Source organism: Chelon labrosus (genome assembly GCF_963514085.1).
Source record: "Chelon labrosus genome assembly, chromosome: 14".
NCBI classification, from domain to species: Eukaryota; Metazoa; Chordata; class Actinopteri; order Mugiliformes; family Mugilidae; genus Chelon; species Chelon labrosus.
This window is the reverse complement of record NC_140347.1, coordinates 22,957,193-22,980,689: the sequence shown is the minus strand read 5'-3', so window position 1 is coordinate 22,980,689 and position 23,497 is coordinate 22,957,193. Positions and strand designations below refer to the sequence as shown.

Here is a 23,497-nt window from a genome sequence, read left to right as displayed (position 1 = left end):
CTTGTCTGACATGTTACAGAGTCGACTCAGACAGTGCAGGCGCTACAGCACCCGACAGGCGAAGGCCCCGTCAGCTCTAACAAGGAAGTGGAGATCAGGAGCTTGAAGAGTGAGATTGACATTCTCAAGAAGCAGATTGCTGGTCAGGACCTTTTCTGCTTAAAGCAGCTTTTCTTTCATACATCAGTGGCTGACTGTTTGTGACACTCATAATCTACTAGCCAGGATTCAAACCATCTCTGTATGACGGAAATAAACATGCATACCTGTCAAAAGTCAAAATTCTTCACAAGTCTCAGTGACCTACAAAAACTTAAAATGAAAATTTATATGTGTATCAGACTCTGGACAACTGGAGAAGCAGCTGGAAGATGTTACATCGGCTCGTAGAGACTTGGAGGACTCATCAAAACACATCAAGACTCTGGAGAAACAGATGAAGAGCATTTCACAGGAGAGAGATGACCAACAGAAGGTATAACCAATGCTGGAAAGATTACCTGTAGTAAAAGACAAAGCTGTGTTTCCTCAAGAACAATCAAACTACGTTGTTGTTTTTTTAATGCGTGGAATTGTCTGAAAAGTTTATCTTCACTGTTTTTTGTTCTGGTCAGGAGCTTATGGATGCCGCTGAGAGGTTGAAGTCTCAGTCAAAAGAGCTGAAGGAAGCCCACAGCCAGAGAAAACTGGCCATGCAGGAGTTTTCTGAGCTCAACGAGAGACTCACAGAGCTCAGGTAGAATCTCTTCCCAAAACTTGAGACTGGCAATTTATCGTGCTGTAGGGAATACAGAAATACTATGCATATTCTTTCTTTAATGCATCACAGTGTGTAATGGAGAAACCATCCATTCTGAGTCCATACTTTTTACTTAAGTGCAGCATTTACAATCTGCTCTGACTGAACTGTACACACAGGTCAACTAAGCAACGACTGGTTCGCCAGTTGCGCGACAAGGAAGAAGAGATGGAGAGCCAGAGTCAGAAGCTTGAGGCTCTCCGCCTTGAGGTGCGAAAGGCTGAGAGGGCCAAGAAGGAGGTAGAGTAGACTCCCTGTGGTTGTTAGCACACCCTGTTCTGTCTTCAGTGACTGGTTGGTACACAACTCAAGCTACAATTTGTATCTATATGCTCTACTTGTATAAACTCTCTAGAAATATTACTACCGCCCATTAGAAACAATGCTGTTTTGACTTTAATAAAGAATGAATAAGGTCAGAAAATCAAATAAAATTGATTTCATTTGTTTTGACACATTGTTTCTCATGTGGGTCAGCACAGTGTTTGCATATAGTTTGCATGTTTAAACTGTTTGTCTTTTATGGGAAAATGTACAACGTAATGACTATAGTTTGTGTCTGTCATCAGATGGAGGCACAGGCAGAGGAGCAGTCAGTAGAGGCTCAGAAAGAGAAGAAGCTGAGAGAGCGCAATGAACAGTACAGCAGACAGTTGGAGGAAGAGCTGGAAGGGCTTAAGGTAAGTGTGTAAACACACATGGTTAAACACTAACCTGTCCTTCTACAGGGTCTCTGCACATCCTTAAAAGTTGAGACTGTGAGACCAAGAGGATTTAGAGTGTGTGTTTTCTGTATGGATCCAAATAATCTTATTGGTACACTTCTCACTCTTTCCTCCATACTTTACTTTAATCCTCGTCTCTGACACTGAACCTCAAAACCCCACTTCCCTCCTCATTCCTCACCACCCAGGTGAAGCAGGCTGGCTCCTCTGCTGCTCCGGCCTCGGCGGACCAGACCCAAGAGGTGGGGCGCTTACGTGGAGAAATGGAGAAGAAAACACTTTTGCATGAGCAGGAATTGGCGCGCAGGGAAGCACAGCATAGCACTGATCTTAAGGCCTTGCGCAAAGAGCTGAGAGATGCTGAGAGTGTAAACCTCACCTTGCAGAAGGAGAAGCTGATGCTCAAAGACAAACTGGACAAGACTCGCCGTGAAAGGTATTTTATCTGTTTACTTTTTTGTTTGTTTGTCAGTTGGCTGCTGGTATCCAGTATTCCATACCACCTGTCTTGTCTGTTCCATTTTTACATTTTTTTGTCTAATCCTGACAGTCTTTTATGTTATACTGTAAGAATCAAAATGGTCAAAATCACATTATTTTTATTTTTTCATTGTCTCTTTCAGTGATGATTCCATGAGGTAATTACTTTAAAAAAAACTTAAGTCCCTGTTTAATATAATGTGTAGTAGTAATTGTGAAGTGCTATTTGTTTTTGAATAGTTATCCAGTGTTTTCATTCACTTGCTTTTCAGCTAAGATTAAAAACAAGAGTTTTAAGTTGACCATCACCTTTTCAGAGATGGTTTCATTGTTGTTAAAGGATAGGAAAGTTAGTAAATGTTGATAAATGAGTCTTTTCTGTTTGCAAGTGTTTTTCTGACATGCCCAACTGTCAGAATGAATGAATGAGTGACTTTAAAGCACGTTTTTCTCTACCCAGTTACGTTCACAGTATCATTTTAGTTTTTAATGGTCCATCGTGTAGGTTGTAGCAGGATCTATTAGCAGAAAGGGAATAGTTGTCATAATTCTGTTTTTATTAGTCTATAATCGCCTATAACTATGAGTCATTGTTTTTTTTTTTGTTAGCTTAGAATTACTCCTTTTTATATATACACAGGGAGCAGGTCCACTCAGCTTTTACTGAGACCGCCATGATGCACCGTTACATTTCTACAGTAGCTCAGAACAGACAAACCAAACACTCAGTCTACAGAGGACCTTTTATGTTAGTCACTGTACCTTCCCCTATGCTTGGAAAGGGAGGGATACTTAGTCAGCTAAAATCTGCAGCCTCACCATGTGATGCTTAATATCTCAGCATAGTCCGTATATGTTTACCTCCTGAACCTCAAAAGCTAAATTAAAAGCCAAGGGACAGTAACCGTTATTGAACTCCCATATTATGTCCATTTAAGGTGCATTTCTGAACTTAAACACAGCTGCAACAGATAAATATGGTTGCTTTTAATGCTACAACTTTCTTTCAATACTCTACACTTTTTTTCTAAATGGTGAACTGAGGGTAAGAGTGGTTGAATAAAAACATTCTGTCAAAATGAGCCAAAGTTGAGATTATATACCAAGAAATGAAGAGATGTTATTTTTCTGCTGGAGCCCCCCCGGTACTCCGGAGCACCTGATCCCCCTTTAAGAACCACTAGTTTAATCAAATTTTAATAAAATCTTGTTTTTGTGGAGAAAGCTTTAGAGCTTTGTTTTTGTTCCCTGTAGCCTAACCTTCCTGTCTGGTGTTACTGTCATGTTATTCGTATGGCTTTCTCATGCATTTTTAAACTCACCATTGTATAAGATTCTAACTGAATAATATGTACCCAATCTTAGAATCGAGTCTTTGATTTAGGTTTTGGAGAAGTACTTGAAGCCTCAGGCCCACATGAAAATAAATGTAGGAGGATAGACAAGGATTTCTGAAGGTTAACAGTGGAACTGGTGAACATTCGATTGCATTTTTGATATGTTTATGTTATGTCAGTGTAGAACATTCAACATTTTAGTTTATACCAAAATAGAGTTGAATAAAGTGCACATTTTAAAGTTCTGACTTAGTGTTTTTGATAAAATGACAAAGCCACCAGTCAGATTGGTTTGGCCTTTGTAAATTGTGGTTAGTGTATAAATGTAAATTTACACAATGTCACAAGTTTAACAATCCATGTGTGTCTTTCATCCAGCCAAAGCGAGCGGGAAGAGTGTGAGACGGAGTACAAGCAGAAATATGAGAGGGAACGAATCATGCTCACAGAAGAAAATAAGAAGCTGTCCAGTGAACTAGAGAAGGTACAGCTCCTGTTTATACTGCATATGTACTCAGTAAAACAAGAAGTAGTGTTAACTCACACATGTCGTAAACAAGTCACCTTTCTCACTTTTTTGTTGCATTTTCTCTTTTGCTTTCTCAGCTTTGTTTATATGTCTAAAATATGTGTGACACACGCACACACACACAGAAAAACACAACACTTTAACCCCAGGTAACCCCTCTCAGAAAGCTCAAACTCTTTCATCACATTCCTCCTTCCACCCCCTCTCTCCCAGCTAATGCCAAAGAAATCACTGTTCAATATCCCCCATAAAAACACTCTGTAGCCTCCTACACAGTCAGATGGAATGACTCTCTGGATTGCGCTCTGTTGACTTTGGAAATGTCTCTTGGAAGTGTAAAAAAGCCCCCAATTTAAGCACCGTCTAATAAGCTGAGACATTTTTGACATATGGAATAAAATGGGAGTGTTGTTTTTAAAGTCTGCAACAGATAATGTCTCCATGAAAGAGACAGAATGCCGCTAAAATTGTATCACTGGAGTTATTTAATGTATTGTTCTGTTATTTTACATGCTGATAAATGATATATTTTTAACAGTTCTATTTTTAAAAGCCTCACGGACAGATTAGATCTGTCTGTATGCTAGTCTTAATTCTTCAATAGATTTTGGAGTGGGAAAATATTATTATTTGACCAGTCTTATCTGTCAGAGGAGGCAACTCATTACAATACTGTTAGCCTAGTAGCAAAAAAACAAACCACTCCATCTTCAAATCTGATGTGTTTTAGTTTTCACGGTGGGAGAATGAGGGTGTACCTCTCAAGTTTAATTTTCACAGTTGACTGCATTAAATTGGTAATGAATGTGAAGGGAAATATATAGACATCAAGACAAAGTTAAAATTGAACACAAACTATTTTACCAAGGAACTGCATTTTAAGAAATGAACAGGAACTTTGGATGCTGCTCCTCATACAAGAACGTTTTCCAATATTCTCTAATTGTTCTTTGACTTTTTCCTCATTGCCTACTTGTACGATTCATCAGGCTCTTGTCCCTCTTTTGACAACTTACATTGCATTATGTGAATTATTAGCAAAATCAAGATCCCCAGATTGCACATAAAGTTACATAGTACGTCCGATTGCATTTTTACTTTACTCACATATCTGTGTGGTTCTAGGTGTGAGCAATCATTTCATCATCTGCATAATTATATCTGTTCTGAAACACGATGCGAAGAATCTTGTGAAACTTTATAGAATAAAGCACTTGATTTGGTGGACACTTCCATAACACTGACAATATTTTATGAGCTTGAGCTCACAGATACTGTAAACATTTCTTAGAATCCAGCTTTGGGATTGGACCGCAGTTGCAATACAGTACTCAATAACTCTCTCATTACATCACTGTACTGACAAGATGCAAGGCACCAAAAATGTGCCCACAAAGAAAGGTATTCAAGCAAACAACGGGCGGTTTGAGACTTGTAATGATGTCGCCATGGACTCACAAAAACTGAACGCACACGCATGTTTAGTAGAAACTGCTGGTCCCGTGTGATGCCGAATCTGGGTCATTAAATGTGTCCTCATTAAGACACTGATTCATTTTACATGTGTATATATATATTGACCCAGTCATCATGTTCAATGCTGATCACCTTCACAGTCACACAGCAAACAAAATCAAACAAATCTGTTAGACTCATTAGACAATAGTTTTTTTTAATGCAATATCATGCTGTTGTGAGATATATATGAATCTTTTTACCAGGTGCCATATAATGACAGCTATACGATTCTACACTTTTAGCGTTATGTTTAATATAATCATTTTTTTTTTCCCCTGTGTGTGCTTTCTCCCTAGCTGACCAGCATGTTTGAGAAGTTGAACAGCTCCAACCGGCAGCTGGAGGATGAGATGAGGGAGCTGGCTGATAAAAAGGAAAGCGTGGCTCACTGGGAGGCCCAGATCACAGAAATCATCCAGTGGTACGCGCACAAAACTAAACACATAGACTGTCCCAAATACTTGCTGAGGCATATACTTTCCCACTCATACTATAACACAAAGTGAAAGACGGCTATGTTCTGTCTCACGCAGTGCGAACAGACACACATACTATGTCTAGTAATGTATTGGGTTCCTTACAGCATAACTGCAGCGCTTCTCGCATACTTCTCATGATCGTAGAGCTACTTGACCCTCCCTTCCTCTCAGATCATTTCCCATTGCAGCTGACACCTCGCCAGCTGCTTAGCCTCCCTCTGTTGGACAAGCCTAGAGTCTTTACATAGCACACATACCACACACACACACACACACAGTTCATCCATCCAGACACAGAAACACACACCAGTGCAGGCACAAACACATTCCAAACATGCGTGTACAAACGTTGAGTGTGGAATGTAAGTTTAGAAAAATGTGGAGATCACCGTGGCCCCCTGGTGGCAGTGGTTTACTACTGCCACCAGGGGGATAGATTAGGCCACAGGATCACTTAGTTGGAAAAATATTGTATGTAGTTTGAAATGCAACTAAAGTGCACAGTGTTCGTGCATGTAAAAGTCTATATTTTTAAGTTGGGAATAGCTTAAGTTAATCTTTTAATACTGTTTATTCTGCCGTGAATGTTATCGATTAATAACGTACCTAAAGCCATCTATACGCTGAACATGTGTCCTTAATTGCACGTATGTGTGTGTAGTTAATGATGTGCAAGTTCTGATACGTATATTTTGTAGTGACAGCACCTAAAGAGCATACAGTGATGTCACATTGTCTTAAAGGCGGAGTTGTTTGTAGAGAGGTTAACATATCTTTAGGTTATTAAGTACAAATTTAGGCCTTTACTATTGATGGTTAAGGGTTTGGCATGTGTAAGCATATATATAGTAATGCAAATATGTGCATTTGTGTGTCTTCGCTGCAGGGTGAGTGACGAGAAGGATGCTCGAGGATACCTGCAGGCTCTGGCCACAAAGATGACAGAAGAGCTGGAGGGATTAAGAAACACCAGCCTTGGAGCGAGAGCCACGGTAAAATATACTCACAGATAGATAATGGACTGTAGATGTAAACAGTAATGTAGCTTTGCTGCCAAACATTCTCTAATTATGAATGTTAACATTGATAAAATGTTAAAATTAACAAAACTACAGCAGGACCTTAATGTCTCCAAGATAATTAAATGAACTGTAGTGTGTCTTAATTGACATGTTTTCCTTTCTGCTCGTTTGTGATTTACTAACTTTTAACTCTTTTTCTTTCTCTCTTTCTGTTTTAGGACATGCCGTGGAAGATGCGACGTTTTGCAAAGCTGGACATGTCTGCACGTTTGGAGCTTCAGTCGGCCCTGGACGCTGAGATCAGGGCCAAGCAGGGCATCCAGGACGAACTGAACAAGGTCAAGGCCAACAACATTTCCACAGAATGGTACGGACACTTCACAATAGTACATTAACATATTAAATGTAATCCACTTGAGATGTGAAAGTTTTTGTGCCAGTGAGCTGTGGTTGGATGTATTTTGTTTTTCAGGATGACTGTCTGTACTTTATGTACGTCCAGTTCTGAAACAATTTGAATGAATTTCCTCAAATTGGCTCAGACTTAGACTCAAGAATGATCTGATTAAAACTTAGTGGTCACAGTTCAGTTCAGGATCAATCCCACCACATGTTTTTTGGCTTTAACTCACCATATTATGGCAAACTTTTAAAAGAATACAATGACGAAGTGATGACATTTCATGCATAAAAGGTCGGCCTCACTGTGACATTCAAATAAGTTTTATTAAATTCTTGAGTCTAAACAAACATGGAAGTAAACTGTTGATTGACTGGTTGGCAGAGGCCTATAACCACAAGGCTGAAATTCTTCTATGAACCACAACTGGACCATGTCTGATGCATTATTGACTCTGATCCACCAGTAAACTGCAGGAGGTGGAGAGTAAAAACCAGGAGCTCCTGACTGAGATTGACCGGCTGAAAAAGGAGACAGAGGAGCTGCGGCTACGAAGGGGTAATAATAAAACATACAATGCACACTGATTTTCAAACTGCCTTTAATTATATTCACAAACCCAGTGGCCTTACATGTTATGATGCAGTGATTTATGTGCACGCTTTTCTCTTTTCTCTATTGTGTGCTTTGGATGAATGGACACCGCACTGCTGAAACGTTTCTTAGGGGATTATCAGAGAAAAGAGGGTTATGCCACAATCAGGGACCCAAATTAGAGGCTTTTGTATCAGCTCCCACATCTGAGAAATAAAATCATGTGCTATGTACATGAAAATGTATTGTTACGTAGGTCATATGAAACTTCCCCCAGTTCTTAGACACAGTCCTGTGACTCATTTGTTTAAGTCAGCCTTTGATGTATTAATATGACGGACTCAACCACTGTTGTGTTATTTGTTCTGTGTCTATAGGAGTCAAGCACCAGGATTCCCAGAATTCCTTCTTGGCTTTTCTCAATGCCCCCACCTCAGCCCTCGACCAGTTTGATGTAAGTATTCAAGAAAGAAAATCCTCATAGGAACCAATTTATTTAAAAAGAAAAAAGCTGATGTGATAAAGCTTCTAACGGCCCGATATATATATAAAAAAAAAAAAACAATGACAAGCTTTGAAATGATAAATCTCATTATCCTGCTCATTGAGTTACATTTCTGTTTTTTCTTCATGCTTTTATTATTTTGTTCACATGCATTTTTCTATGTCTTTATTTTTGTTTTATCTCTTTGGTTGTTTTCCTGGCATCACTCTGTGGTACATCAGGACTCTTATTCCTCATCCTCATCTTCTTTAATTGAGTTTTGGGAAGATGTAAGTTTATCATGTTTAGGTTGAGGACCGTGTGTGTGTGCGTACATGTGACAGTAGCTATAGGGCTGTTAAAACATGTCATAGATGAGAAAGACAGTGTGGATATCCGTGTGCGTCAGTGTTACTGTGAGGAGGAGCAGATTCACTGAAAAAATGTCAGTCCTTCCATTTCAACAAGGAATCAATCTTATTTTTCTGAAAAACAAAAGAGACAGAATTTGCTTCCAGTGCTTATAATGTTTTCCACCATTATGTTATTGCACTAAAATCATCATTAAAGTATTTATTAAAATACTTGAATAATCTGATGTAATATTTAACAGAAACACTTGTTAATGTGGACATTCTTACAGTGTACTGCCCATGTAGGTATGTAGGTGCTTGCTAGACATCATAGGTCAGTGGACTGTTTGAATGGCTGTACTTTGGCTTTCTAGTGTTAGGATTGGTATGAATGGAACTAAAATAACATCATTTGTATCCTTAATGTTTTCAGGCAGACCTTGACTTGTCAACATTCTCTGTACTGATTTACCCAGGCTGCTCCCTCGCCATTACCATGTGTATTTCTTCCATTACCATGTGTATTTCTTCCATTAGCACCATCCATCTCTTTTCAGTCCTCAACTCAATCCTTGTGGACCCACAGTAGTTTAGCGCCGTGCTTCCCAACCATCAACACCTGAGCCCAGAGTAAATAAAGAACTTTTAATCAAAGAAGTATTCATATACATGTGTTCGAGAGAAAATAAACAAATTGGATTACAAATGGGAAGTTGGTTAAGACAGTTCTGTCAAGAGGAATGGGCTAAAATACCTGCAAGTTATTTTAAGAAGCTTGTGGAAGGTTGCCTGAAACGTTTGACCCAATGAAAACTCTACAATTATTCTTAAAGTATTGATCCTAACTGACCTAAGACAGGGAATGTTTATTAGGATTAAATATCAGGCATTGTGAAAAATTTTAAAGTATTTGGCTCATGTGTATGCAGACTTCTGACTTAATGACTGTAATAATCAGTGAGGTGTCCATCAGCCTCCGTCACTGATTCCACATTAACCTCAATGTGCTGCAATTGTGAGCAAAAAAGAAGAAAGGGCTGAAATGATAAAGCGATGGATATAAAAGGCTCTATATTGGTTTTATTTCCCTGGAGAGGTAACACCACTTCAGACAAAAAAAAAAAAAGGTTGGGAACCACTGGCCTATTACCATACAACCTTCATGTCTGTCCCTCAGTCCGTTTAAATATGTGTTTTCAGCTCTGTTAGACAGTCTTTCTGATATTCACTCATCTCTGTCTCTGCCACTCTGTGCCTCTCCTCCTGCCACTGAAGCGCTCGCCATCCGTTGGCCCGGCTAGCAAAGGCAGACGTGTAAGCACCATCACTGCACTCTGTGGTCTTGTCAAACCGATGTTTAACTTGTGTGTGATTTCCTATGTGTTTATTGTGGCTGTCTGATTGCATGGCGGGGGTCCTTGAAAGCTTGTTGATTTTATGTGCCATCAAAGGGATTCATATTTGGATTTTTTTTTGTTTATATGTTGCTTTATTTCTTTGTGTGCTACCTGTGTTCTTTGGTGAATGTTTTTTTTTTTTCTTTCAGTGTAGCGTTGTGATGGCCGTGCATGGTTTGTGGTGCTTGTGGTGTTTAAAAATAGCATGGTCATTGGGCTGCAGTGTGTTATAATAGCAGGGGGTGCAGCAAAGTTGTGGCTAGCTTATTTGAAGGTTCAGTGGATGTGACACATTTAGACCACAATATCTGGTTATTTTTAGATTTTTCTTTGTGTATTACAGTATGGTGCTTGGCCTTCTCTGAAAGCATGGATGCTGCCTATTATTCTCTAGTTTATTCTGTTTAACTAAGACTTTTTCCCTTTCTCCTCTTATCACCCACTCTCTTTTTGCCTCACCTTCCTCAACTTGTTTATTTCTCATCATCCTTTCTTCCTCCCATCCTCATCCTCTTCTCTTGTGCTCTCATCTTCCTGCAATCCTTTTTTCCTTTTCTTACTTTTCCCTGTCCCCTCTCCCTCTCCTTCACCCTGCCTCTCGCCCCTCAGGTGGACTCCGTGGATAACTTCACCCCATCCAACACTCCATCTCGAGAAGACGACCCTAAGTCCCACCTCAAGTCCCGATCACGTTCACCTTCCATGGCTAGTGATATGGAGCCCATAGAGGTCAGAGGATCTTTCAGTCTGTGCAAGAAACTCAAGTTTTCACCCATTAGCCTCTATTCTACCAGCCAGGCTTTCCGAGGACAAGGAGACTTCTGAATGACTGTTGTTTGACTATTTCTTAACCTAGTTACCACTGCATCCATAAAAAGATTAGTTGGCTAGGTTAGCCTTGTAACCCTCCCTTAAAACCTTACACATATGCTTGGCATGTCAAGGAATGGCAACATAATACTTCCAAATATTTAAACGGACAAATTTATAATTACATGTTTAGCTGAACCTCTGCAACCTACAAAGCTGAGACTGTCAACTAGGTCATCCCTTAAGAATTGGAAGTAATTCAGTTATGGAGAAATGCGAAGAACCAGCAGTGATAAGAAAGAGCACAGTGAGGCCAGCAGACTCCAATCTAAATTAAATGTAGCTTGTTCTCAGACTGTTGTTAAATGTGGTGCAGCAAGTAAATACCAGCATCCTGTTTGGGACTTGTGGTTTGCATTTTTATTTTTCAAATATTAAACAGGATTTTTTTGCTTCTTTTTGTTACTTAATTTTTTTTTACGTAATTGCAGACAATCTGTCATTGCTAAATCCATACATTATCAATCAATATGAAATTCTGTTTGTCACCTTCCGTCTTTACCTCTAGACTTACAGACTTTCTTGCTTGAACCTTTTCTTGGGAAGCTATAGCCTAGATGGTGTTTAACCTACACTTTGGTGCTAATTTCTTGAACAGACCACAGCCAGGGTGCTTTATCTCACTGCCGTGTTTTTGTGTCTTCCGTTGTGCAGTTGATAGACCATCCGCCTCGTACGGTCCAGACCCCAACCATGCGCTCAGGAGGATATGGCAGCATCGGACGCTCCTCGCCTAAGGTTAAACATTTTTACTGTACAGTCACCGTTAGAAAGCTGTGCCTCTTGTTTTTCTGTTAAAATAACCAAAATGATGTCTCTCTTGCTCATTGGAACCACACAGCCCAAAGCACATCAGTTTGTTGTGAAATCATTCAACACGCCCACCAAGTGTAACCAGTGCACCTCCCTCATGGTGGGACTCATTCGTCAAGGATGTATGTGTGAAGGTAAGAAAAGGACAAAAGCGAAGGGAATAAAACTTGTAAACTGCTTAATCTTGTAGACAATGTTGTCTCCCTTAAACTCACACAAAATTTAAGATTAAATAATTCCACAAACTTCAGTCCCTGTTTTCAATGTTTAGGAAATTAAATATGTAAGTCAGAGCCGTCACCTGTCTCCATCTGTCTCCATGTGTCTAGTGTGTAATTTCTCCTGCCATGTAACCTGTGCGGACAAGGCTCCAGCTGTTTGTCCTGTGCCCCAAGATCAGACCAAGGGCCCTCTGGGCATCGACCCTCAGAGGGGCATTGGCACTGCGCATGAAGGGCACGTCAGGGTGAGTGACAATGACAGAGGCTTTGGGTTGTCTTTGGGTTGGCCACAAATATTGACTTTGTGAAGTGAACACTCAGATTAAATGAATGCAGATGTCTTGAGACCTCATGACAAGCTGGTTTGAGTTGTTTGTTGACTTTCACTCTCTATGCTGTCTTCCTCCACTCACACAGAGGTAAACATGAAACATTGTTTATGTTGGACACTTTATTTGAGGCTCTGTACAGTAATGGGAGTGCTCGCACTGGTCCAGGTTTTCTGATGCTAACCATGTTTCTTTGTCTGTTGTAGATACCCAAACCAACGGGGGTCAAGAAGGGCTGGCAGAGGGCGATGGCAGTGGTCTGTGACTTCAAACTATTCCTCTATGATCTGGGCGAAGGAAAAGCCACACAACCGAGTGTAGTAGTCAGCCAAGTCATAGATATGAGGTAGGAGAAATACTATCTGGTCCCTGGTGCATGGACCACATGCCAAAGTATCCTAGAGCAAGACATTTTCCCATGTTGCTCCCAGTGCTTGGTACTGATGTGTGAATATGTGTGTGCTTGTGTGAACAAATGGGTAGATGTGTCATTGTCACTGTGAAGCGTTTTGTGTGCTAATAGGCAGAAATGCGCTATGTAGACCATTTACAAGCTCTTCATAGTTATTAGAAATACGTGTTGAAATGATGTGTTAGACAGTTAATTAACCATTCAAGTCAGATTTTTTAAAATTTATATTACAGAACTTCTGCCTTGCCTTCTGGCAGTGAAAGTAATAATTACCCAAACACTATACTGTAGATGTGCACATGTAACATATGCCTATATTCTACAGTGCCTCAGTCCTTTCTTTCAGTTGTTATCTGTTTGTCCTTGCTGTTCAGGTTGTTTTTATGAGGAACATCAGAATTTTTTGAAGCATTTCCTAGTTTGTTTCAGTCCTGGAGACCATCAGAGACTGTCTTTCAAAAATCATAGAACCCAAGTTACATTCATAACCCCTGTTTCTTCTGTAGGCTCCGCTGTACTCCTGTAGGCTAAGCCGTCTGCATCGCTGCAGTTGCTCCTCTGTTTAACTCTGGCAAACAGCCACTGTTACCAGTGCACCAACATGGGAATTTTCCACTGACACCAAATTTAAAACTCTATTTACTGAGCACTGATAACATTAATCAGCACTGTGTGAACTTGTGTGTCAAGAACTTAAACGTAAAAGGCATTCACTATGACTTGAAAGAGCAGTCAGTGTCCGAAATAATCATATGCTGTTGCTATTAACATTCTTTCAACACATTTTGGATTGACAGCTGACCAGGAATAGAAGATTTTAATCAGTAACTTTGCTTTTATAAGTGCCGTTGTCTAACCTGTGATCATATTCTGTCATTCAGGGATGAAGAGTTTTCAGTCAGTTCTGTCCTGGCCTCTGATGTCATCCACGCCAGCCGCAAAGATATTCCTTGTATATTCAGAGTGAGTGCACTTGACATGCTCTTCCCTAAAGTAAACGTATGTCCCTGTAAACACAAGAAGTTATCAAAGTTCTGTGCCACGTTTGTGATGCCTTTCTGATTGAAATTCTGGTTTGTTTGATTATTTTGATTATATCGTGATGAGCATTACCTTTTATTTAGGAAAAGGATGAATTTTGACCTTTCACTCATCCCTCGTCTCTCCTCAGGTGACAGCGTCCCAGCTCTCCCCCTCCAGTAGCCACAAGCCCTCCATCTTGATCCTGGCGGACAGCGACCAGGAGAGGAACAAGTGGGTGGGTCTCCTCAACGAGCTGCACCGCATCCTCAAGAAGAACAAGCTCAAGGAGCGCTTTGTCTACGTCCCCAAGGAGGCTTACGACAGCACCCTGCCGCTCATCAAGACAACACAGTCTGCTGCTATCATAGGTGGGCCTTTCAGTTGAAAAAACACAGAGTATCTTGAAGCAGTCAAAATATGTCTCTGCAAATATATGTACTTTCCCATTATCTCTTCATCCAGGCTATGTAGAGCCATTATCTCATAAATAGAAAGTTCCTTGTTCATCTGAGCATAGTTGACCCAGAAACACATATTTTCTATTTGTAACCAATTAAATGAGAGATAGCCTCTGGGCCCAGATGTTTGATTATTGCCGTATTTTGAAAATAGAAGCTAGCAAGCAGATTGGAACATTTCCTGCCCACAATGCCCCTCTCTGTCTCCTTACTGACTCTGAAATGGCCGTCTGGCTTCATTTGCTTTGCCCTCAGATCACGAGCGTGTCGCCCTGGGCAATGAGGAAGGACTTTTTGTCATCCATGTCACCAAAGATGGTAAGTTCCACTTTAGAGCAGACAAATTCACACAGAAGATTAACTCCTCCTGTGTGACTTTTGGAAGTACTTTTTCTATTCTTGTCTTCTGACTTGTCACCTCTCCTTTCCTGCTTTTCTTTGCTCTGCCCTACACTCTTCCTGTGTCCTCAGAAATAATCAGAGTGGGGGACAACAAAAAGGTCCACCACATAGACCTTATTCCCCAGGAGCAGCTGCTGGCTGTCATTTCTGGCAGGAACCGCCACGTCCGCCTCTTCCCCACGCAGGCCTTGGATGGCCGAGAGACCGAGTCCTACAAGTTGGCTGAGACAAAAGGCTGCCAGACTGTCGTCTCTGGCCCTGTCCGTAATGGCTCTCTCACCTGCCTCTGTGTGGCCATGAAGAGACAAATCATATGCTACGAGGTCAGGAACCCTGCCTACATCATCTGCTGCACATGTTCAAACACAGCTCAATATTAGTTGCTCATATTTTTGTTTAATGTAAGGGATTTAATCTAGCAATCAAATTACCCGTGACTTGTTTAGTTTCTGCATCTTCCTAACAGGTCATTACATGTTTTGACCAACTTTCATGCTTTTTTAAAATTCCAATTCCACAGGTGAACAAGAGTAAACAGCGTCACCGTCGGCTGCGGGAGCTGCAGGCCCCGGGGCAAGTTCAGTGGATGGGTCTGCTCAGTGAGCGTCTTTATGTGGGCTACCAGTCCGGCTTCATGCGCTATAGGTACTCCATTTGTTTATCACTCTAAATACCGTAGAGATGTTCCTCTTAATAGTCATGTGATGTTTGTTTAGTAAAATTCGATCATCCTGACTTGGCGTTTGTGAAAACCTCCACAGTGTCCATGGTGACATGTCCCCGGTCAGTCTGCTCCACTCGGAGGACCACACCCTGGCCTTTATCCCTCAGCAGGGCCTGGACGCCCTCTGCGCCGTGGAGATTTCCAGCAAAGAGCTGCTGCTGTGCTTCAGCGCCATCGGAGTGTACGTGGACTCTCAGGGCCGCAGGTCGCGTCAGCAGGAGCTGATGTGGCCAGCTGTGCCCAACGCTGCCTGTGAGTGTACAAATGTTGGTTTAATGTAAATGCAGGTATGAAAGTGGAACTTTATTGAGACTGTTATAGTCTGTTCACCATGATATGAGCTGTCTCTCTAACTAGTCAATGGTTTATATGTACATGAACAGGATTTGTGAAAAGTTCATGATTAGACAAAGTTAAATCTATAGTGTTGCATGGTTTTTTGTTTTTATTTGTATAAATAAGAGATTGGTCTATATAGTGTTGTGTTGATTCTAGTCAAGCAATGGAAATCTAGGTTGAGGTGTGTAGTAACTGTTGTCTCCTTATGTTCAGGCTACAACGCCCCCTACCTGTCAGTGTACAGTGAGAACGCTGTGGATGTGTTTGATGTCAACACTATGGAGTGGATCCAGACCATGCCTCTCAAGAAGGTCAGTGTCTCTTGTGAATGTGACATGAATGACGTTTCAGAAGCAACGGAGAGATCTGGAAGCTTCTCTGGCTCCACCTGGTGGATATTGTTTATACTCAGAATGAATCCCTTCGATAAAACAGAAGAGTGATCTGAAATCAGTTACTGATGGTGGATTTCTCTGCCTCTCCTTCAGGTGCGACCTCTGAACATCGACGGCTCTCTGAACCTGCTGGGGCTGGAAACAGTACGCCTTATTTACTTCAGAAACAAGATGGCTGGTAAGTACTCTGAAGTAAAAAGTGAAAAAGTACTCCACTAAAAACATTTAAAATAGGATTTAATATTCTTTTTAAAATGTAAACATCAGAAGAAAAGCTACTCAGTGTCATAGAATTAATTCTGAGGCTCAGTCACACATACATGAATGTGTTCTAGATCTACTCATTCTCTGGCCAGTCATATATTACTATGAAACAGGGCCTGTGGATTGAGGGTAAATCATCAGTAGATATAGCTGCTCATATTCACAGCTGTCATTGCAGCACTTGAACTCAGCACAGTTTTGTTGCTGTGCTGAGATTCCTTATAGTTTGTTGTTTGAAGTGAAACTTGTCAAGGACATGCCACTGGAACTGAAATGCTTTGTAGTCATCCCTGTCAACATGCCTCTGGGTTTGTTGTGATCTTTCAGAGGGTGATGAGCTGGTGGTCCCAGAGACGTCAGACAACAGCAGGAAGCAGATGGTGCGCAGCATGAACAATAAGAGACGCTTCTCATTCAGGGTGCCTGAGGAGGAGCGACTTCAACAGAGGAGGTACCTGCAACCCAAAACGGCAAATTCCACCATGTATACAGCTTAATGCTCACTCTACTGCAGCCTTTTATACAACACCAGTGTATTCAGAATTATTGCTTTGCAAGATTTTTCTTGCTTCTATTTGTTTCCTCTGCATCACTGCTTTGAGCCTGGAGGAAATACGTCTGTAGGTCATAATGTCAAACTGTCAAGAGGAATAACTGTCCAGGACAGACTGTAGTTGTCACATGAAAACCTTCACTGTGTTTGATAGAGTAGAGAGGAAGAGCATCTTGGTTTCTCTTAGTCTGCTCTGCTGCCCTACAGTTGCGCCCCTGACCTTTTTTTTTCTGCTTCCAGAGAGATGCTGCGAGATCCAGAGATGAGGAACAAGCTGATCTCCAACCCCACCAACTTCAACCACGTGGCCCACATGGGACCAGGAGACGGCATCCAGATCCTGAAAGACCTGCCCATGGTACACATGCAAATGCACGCACTACATGTTAGTAAAACATAATGCACACAGCATCCTCAAAGAACACAGTCACAAGACAAAGCCACATGTAGAGACGGACACAGAACCACTGACTGTTGAAGATGTGTGTGTTTGTACACCTGCTGCTTCTGCAGAACCAGTATCCCTGCCTCCTTTACCCTTTAACATGTAGCATGGCAGCACTGTGAGCAAGTTGTCCACATTCCATTTTTGCTCTGTTTTGTAAACTAACTTGAAAAGCTCGGCCCACCCTCATATGGATCTGTTCACTGAACTGTGATGATCCAGCTTCACCTGAGCTCTTCTTTGTTTACAAGTCCCTGCATGTGTGTCTTTTTGCCCAGACCCCAGCAGTCATATCACACACATGAATCATATCTGTGTTGAAGTGGATGAGCATGTGTTTATAGCTGTGCACCCTCCTCACTCCTCTCCCTGCACTGCACTCTGTCTTGTGTGTGTGTGTGTGTGTGTTTGCTCTCTGCGTGTTTAAACCAGAACGTCCGTGTTCAGGACAACCGTGCTGGGTTCAGCGGTTCGGTCAGCATCCCCTCCATCACCAAGAACCGGGCCGAGCCGGGCCGCTCCATGAGCGCCAGCAGCGGACTGGGCATACGTGAGTGACAGCAGCCCGTGAAACCTCTCAGGAAGCTCGGCCACTTTACTGAACCGCATCGGTTAGCTTCGTGCCTCACGTCTTCCTCTCTATCCAGGCTCGTCCTCTCAGAACGGCAGCGCTCTGCGCAGGGAGCTGTCTGGTGGTAGCTACGGAAGCTCCAAACGCCAGACCATGACCTCTCCCTCTGAGAGCTCCCTGTCCTCTGGGGGAGGAATGGACTGTGGGGACGCGCCGCTCTCACAGTTCGACAGAGAGGTCAGTGAAAGCATTGAAACTGAGCATACAGCTTCATGTACGGTTGACTAAACGCTAAAATACTGCCTCTTTTAGAGTTTTGGAACAGTTGCCTAAAACAAAACTAATCATGTCTGAGCGACATAATTCAATTTTTACTAATCAGAACACATGTGATTGTAATACAGAGTTACTGTCAACCCAGCATCAGCCTCGTATGAACAAGTCCTAATGGAGATCACGATTGTTTCCTTGTGACTGTAGAAGTTAGACATGAAATTACCACACATTTGAAACTAGATCCCATATTCCCTGTTGAAAAAAAAAAAAAAAAAATCCAAAATAAACTCCTCCCATCAGTCACAAGCATCCCGACACCATTGTGCAGACCTCTCACCTCATCCCACCGCTCCAACCAGCGTGTTAGCTCCCTGTCAGTCAGTCATCTGTCTAGTCTGCCTAGATTCAGGCCCTGGTGACTTTCCTCCATGGAGCATAGCATCTGTGCCACATAAATCACAAACCAGCATCATGTAAATAAGAAGACTGTCAGATACTATCTACAGTAGCTTGTACTTCCACCCCCTCCACCCTCAAACCGCCTGCCATCCTTTCTGTGGCTCCCCATCCCCATGGCCCATAAACCCAGACGCTATCAACTCCATTCTGCCCCATTCCTCGCCTCCCTCCACCCTAACCCAGCTGTACCCCGCGCTCCCCGCCCGCCCTGTCCCACCCCAGCATGTTGTCTGTGGGCTGGGCGCTGAGTCTGAACTCTCCTCTGCAGTGGCAGGCAGTCTCACCGTCGGAGAAGACCCCTGATCTGAAAAGGGCTTTAAGGACCCTGCTTAGTAAGATGAAGGTAATGTCTCCAGCTGTAACGACTACACACACCTGAGAGCACCGTGTCACTCAGTATGCACCCACACGCAGCACACAGTGTACCCGTTACTTACAGGCTGACACTTTAAGTAGCATGAGGTGTGTTGACAACACGTCACAGAGAATCTGCCGCCCCCCCCCCTCTCCGCTGCACCATTTCAGTCCCGCCACATCAGCGGCATCCGATGTTTTTTTTGTTGCATCTTTCACTGAAGCATCAGCTGCACCGTCAGATCAGTGTGTCATCTGGCCTTTATGGCTGCGTTTGGACGCTGACGACAAGGTGCAACGCTGCTTCCCATCGCTGCTGCCCAGTCACAGAGCATGTCTGCTTCCATACTGCTCCCTGACGGCCATGTTTCTAGCCGGGAGATGTCCGCTTCAGAGCACAACTAGGCCACAGTCTCAGGGTTTAAAACCAGGATCTGTCAGCACTGAACAAACAACGTGATAACTGCACAAAATCTGCATGGTTTGAATCCTGATGTACGTTTTAAATGACTATTCAGTGACTGATTAGTTAGTATGAGTGCTTTGAAACACCACACAGAGCAATCGACGTTGATGAGCAATGTTTAGACAATGTAGCTGGGCAGCAGTCCTCAATGTACGATCTCATCAGGATGTTATTAGAGCAAAAAAACACAGCTGCCCATCTACACTGACTTGTTAAAGGCACTAGTGTGTGTGTGGTGTGATAAACAACTGACTGTAGCAGATGTAGAAAAAATGTCTGATTGTTTGTAGCCGTAGTGGTGGGTGACTGTGCTCTATATGGGACTGATGGAAACAGGAGCTGATCACTGAACTGGAAGATGCTCCACAGCACATGAGGCTATTACGAATCCTAACCTGAGGATGTCACGCATTACGTGGTCAGACACACATACGGCTAGATGAAGGCTGATGTGAGTCATACTGTACGAGCTGAGTACAGTATGAGGTCTAACCCACTCAGCCCCCCCCGCCCCCTCCCATCTGTCCTGCCTGCATGTTTGTTTTCCTTCAGCCGATCATTTCTGGTCAATTGAGCCGTTCATCTGCTGATGGTGTGGAATGTAGTGGAAGACGAGGTGGGGGTGGGAGCAGAGGAAGGAGCCTGATGAAGACCCATGCATGTGTAGCTGTTATATATATATATATAGTCCTTCATTAGCCCTCAGACAGAGGCTCAGTGCACTTGTGAATGAACAGTAGACGTTATAATGACAGGAGGTGAACTCCATGTAAAGAAGCAGCCTCTCATTTCTGTTTTTTTTCCTCCTCTTCTCCTTTCTTCATTTGTCTCCTCTCTACCAGGACTCAGACTCGCCCCGCCACTCCACGGCCTCCAACAGCTCCACCTTTAGCAGCCCTCCAAGCCCGGCCTCCCCACACAAGACCAAGTCCCTGTCCCTGGAGAGCACAGACCGGATGGGCTGGGATACATGAGCCCCCCCCGCCAGCTCCTCACAACCAACCCCACCGACCGACCGACCGACTGACAGCACAGGACTACAAACTCACCTCCTCTTCCTCCTCCTCCTCCACCGCAGCTCCCCCTCCCCTCCCCTCCCCTCCCCCTTCCACTCTTCTGAATATTCCCCCGTCACTGCCCAGAGAACTGCACCTCCTGTCTGCTCGCTCCTGATGAAACAATCGTCCCACTTCACAGCCAGTTCGTCTCTCGCCGTTCTTCCACGACGGGCAGAAACACTAATAAAATGTCTGTCTGTCTGTCGTCTGTTTGAGGGAATCTTTGAAGGAGAGGTTATCCTAAATCAGTGGTGGTGTATTTCAGGGTGCAGATTTGTGTGTGTGTGTGTGTGCGTGTGTGTTTGAGAGGAGCTGTATGCACTTGCCAGCGCGCGTGCACACGTTTATGCAGAAAGGGCGTAAGATATAGGAATGACAGCCTCCCGTCTCGGCTCTTGTTGCTACCAACCGACACTACTCGACCCCCAACGAGACTCAAAAAGCTCATCGTGCAACACTAAAAGAAGAGGATTATTATTGAGAGCAAATGATTTGTACTTGTACATAGTGCCCGTCGGGTTTCAGGGGACAATATTTTAATTTATTTATCAATCTTAGACAAGGAAAGGGAGGTTTGCTTCTTGGCGGCCTGAAGCAGACGGGTGGAGTTTAAACCCCTCCTCACTTCCCACGGTTGCTTTCTTTCCGGGTGCTGCAAAAAATAGAAAATGATTAAAAAAAAGAAGAAAAGAATGATTTTTATTTTGCTCCACATACTAAGTGCAGTGACTTTATAATATTTTTTATTTTGACCATTGTCAAAAAGCTCCAGGCAGCGGCCCTCATGACATCATAACTCCAGCTGTGCTACTCTCTTCCTCATTGGTCCAGTGCGAGTGACATCACCTGTCCATCGTAGTTCCAAGCAAATTGACCAACCATCACAATAATGTACATAGGTTCAAAGTAGAGAGTAATATATGATAAGGAAAATACTATAGAGAACTACACGGGAAAGAAAAAATCCTCTTTGACTTTTATTTGTTTTCTTTGGAGTGATTTCTGGGGTTGTATTCACACGAAAAGCCATTTTAAACCACTTTCTTTTTTTACCGATTCATTTTAGATTTGTTTGTTTTATATTGTTTGTCTGACACGCGTTGTGTGTGTGTTTTATTTTTTTTTTTGTTTCCCCCCCACCTGGTTTGAGTGAAGAAGCTCACACTACTGGCCGTACTGTAGAGTGAACACGTATCACACATGTATGTGCGCACACTGAGGTGGTGTTGCTACGCCTTGTCCCGCTCTTCCTCCTCCTCCTCCTCCGCCGACTGTGGAGGAGGAGGAGGAGGGGGTCGTTCAATCAGCAGTTCACGTGTGTGTTTCTAAACTGACTGTGGAGAAGCTCAGTTTAACCAAAAATGGACAAAAGAGGGAGTCATTGTTTTTTCTCACGGCCTTCGCTTATTCTGAAGAATGTTTTGATGACGTGTCGATTTAAAGCTACATTCGCGAGAGCTCTTGGTTTAAAGTGAACACTAAAGTGAGAATGTAAACACTTAAACGCTGCGAGAAAGTCGGCACTTGGGTTGGCGTTTGTCTCGGGTGAAATGACCTCAGAGCTGCTTGTTGCGGAGCGTAGAAAGGACGGGGCTGGAGCTCCACTCTCCCTCTCCGGGGCAGTTTGTCTTTGGCGCGGTGGTAAAGGCGTTTGAAAGAGCATTTTCCGGTGCGGCGGCTTCTGGCTGCAGAGCGGGGCATTCACAGCCAAAAACCTGTTACCTCTGTTCATCTCCTTCCATTCACTGTCAGACTGAAAGGCTTTTTACCTGAGGGGACGCTCGCGGGGCATAATGTGAGAGACCTGAAAATGCAACAATGTGGTTCTAATGTGGTATTATTTGTATGCAGTGGCCTGCTGCTGGGGACGCTTAAGAGAGATGCTGCAGAGGGGTTGTAGTCCTGGTTGAAGCCACAGTGTCCGGGTCAGACTGCTCAGTGTTATTCCACTTGTCAGAAAAGGGAAACACAAAAATCCTTTGGTGGTCATTCCTGCCGATTCCCCTGTTGAAACCAAGTAGCTCTAATCAACCCATTCCATTTTTTTTGTATCTTATTTTATATGAACAGAGAGGTTTTATTCCAAACACATCTTAGCTAACGTTTTAAGCTACAACTCTCCTTTAGTTCCTGCTGGAGTTGATCTGTAGAATGTATTATACCTGGAGGGGGGGGGGGGGGGGGGAGACCGTCTCAGCCAGCTGTTTTAATATTGGCCAATATTGTACAGACTAGCTGATCCCAGATGTCCCAGTTTGCGGAGGGAGGAAAGGGAAACTCAGGAAATGTCAGAGCCAATGAATTCTTTTCAGTTAGGTGAGAGTGAGCGTGTTCGAGGTTTGTTTGATGCGCGGATGGCAGGAGTGGATGTGGTGTAGCTGTGACCCGGGTGGAGACGGCAGGAAGACAGGGTGGCGAGGACTAGACGATGATGTAATGTTTCAGGGGTGAAGGGTGACAGGTGGTTTGATGGCTGAGGTGCCACATCGGTAACATTTAAGTGGAAGAAAATGTTAAAAAAAAATAAAAATATTCAATCGCCTTTGCATTTCAGTGAGGTCTTATCTACAGTACCTTCTATATTATTTTGCTCTTTCATATCATTACACTTTTTTCTAGGATTGCTTTGTAATAATTTGTACAGTTTTGCATGTTATAGATGTAATCATTTTTGTTTTCGGTTTGTTGTTTTACTTGGACTTGCTCCTTTTTGAACGGTTTGGGCGTTTTACTGAGGATAACCCACTACAGGTGATGTAGATTCTTTTTTGCACAAGAAATATTTAAGGTGTAAGGTCAAAACAAAAAATGTATGGAACTGGCTGCCACACTTATGTGGAGAACTCATTATATTAACCTGACTCCGATGTATTTCAATAAAGCGGAGCGCTGTTACAAATACACACCCAGAGCGTTACCGTGTGGTCATTTCTTCTGCTGAAAACACA

The 23,497-nt window shown here is 42.8% G+C and overlaps 1 protein-coding gene across 5 annotated transcripts in view; it reads left to right on the top strand.

Annotated features, from left to right (window-relative positions):
• The window catches only part of cdc42bpab (CDC42 binding protein kinase alpha (DMPK-like) b), a 68,404-nt gene extending 44,954 nt beyond the window's left edge, over positions 1–23,450 (top strand). Inside the window, exons 12-43 of one of the 5 annotated variants that reach the window (XM_084560531.1) lie at positions 20–142; positions 342–475; positions 615–736; positions 919–1,039; positions 1,369–1,479; positions 1,713–1,960; positions 2,148–2,162; positions 3,720–3,825; positions 5,685–5,809; positions 6,754–6,859; positions 7,108–7,256; positions 7,756–7,847; positions 8,261–8,337; positions 9,996–10,034; positions 10,727–10,846; positions 11,642–11,725; positions 11,829–11,934; positions 12,130–12,266; positions 12,557–12,696; positions 13,644–13,725; positions 13,934–14,153; positions 14,499–14,561; positions 14,715–14,968; positions 15,166–15,290; positions 15,407–15,621; positions 15,922–16,019; positions 16,197–16,281; positions 16,695–16,818; positions 17,161–17,278; positions 17,813–17,915; positions 18,013–18,173; positions 20,334–23,450. In XM_084560531.1, coding sequence (XP_084416657.1) covers positions 20–142; positions 342–475; positions 615–736; positions 919–1,039; positions 1,369–1,479; positions 1,713–1,960; positions 2,148–2,162; positions 3,720–3,825; positions 5,685–5,809; positions 6,754–6,859; positions 7,108–7,256; positions 7,756–7,847; positions 8,261–8,337; positions 9,996–10,034; positions 10,727–10,846; positions 11,642–11,725; positions 11,829–11,934; positions 12,130–12,266; positions 12,557–12,696; positions 13,644–13,725; positions 13,934–14,153; positions 14,499–14,561; positions 14,715–14,968; positions 15,166–15,290; positions 15,407–15,621; positions 15,922–16,019; positions 16,197–16,281; positions 16,695–16,818; positions 17,161–17,278; positions 17,813–17,915; positions 18,013–18,173; positions 20,334–20,465 — 3,935 coding nt within the window. In that variant the 3' untranslated portion in view covers positions 20,466–23,450. Of the gene's footprint in view, positions 1–19; positions 143–341; positions 476–614; positions 737–918; positions 1,040–1,368; positions 1,480–1,712; positions 1,961–2,147; positions 2,163–3,719; positions 3,826–5,684; positions 5,810–6,753; positions 6,860–7,107; positions 7,257–7,755; positions 7,848–8,260; positions 8,338–9,995; positions 10,035–10,726; positions 10,847–11,641; positions 11,726–11,828; positions 11,935–12,129; positions 12,267–12,556; positions 12,697–13,643; positions 13,726–13,933; positions 14,154–14,498; positions 14,562–14,714; positions 14,969–15,165; positions 15,291–15,406; positions 15,622–15,921; positions 16,020–16,196; positions 16,282–16,694; positions 16,819–17,160; positions 17,279–17,797; positions 17,916–18,012; positions 18,174–20,333 lie in introns of all 5 variants that reach the window. The other 4 variants (XM_084560529.1, XM_084560530.1, XM_084560532.1 and 1 more) reach the window with 4 other exon arrangements.
• The last annotated feature ends 47 nt before the right edge of the window (positions 23,451–23,497 follow it).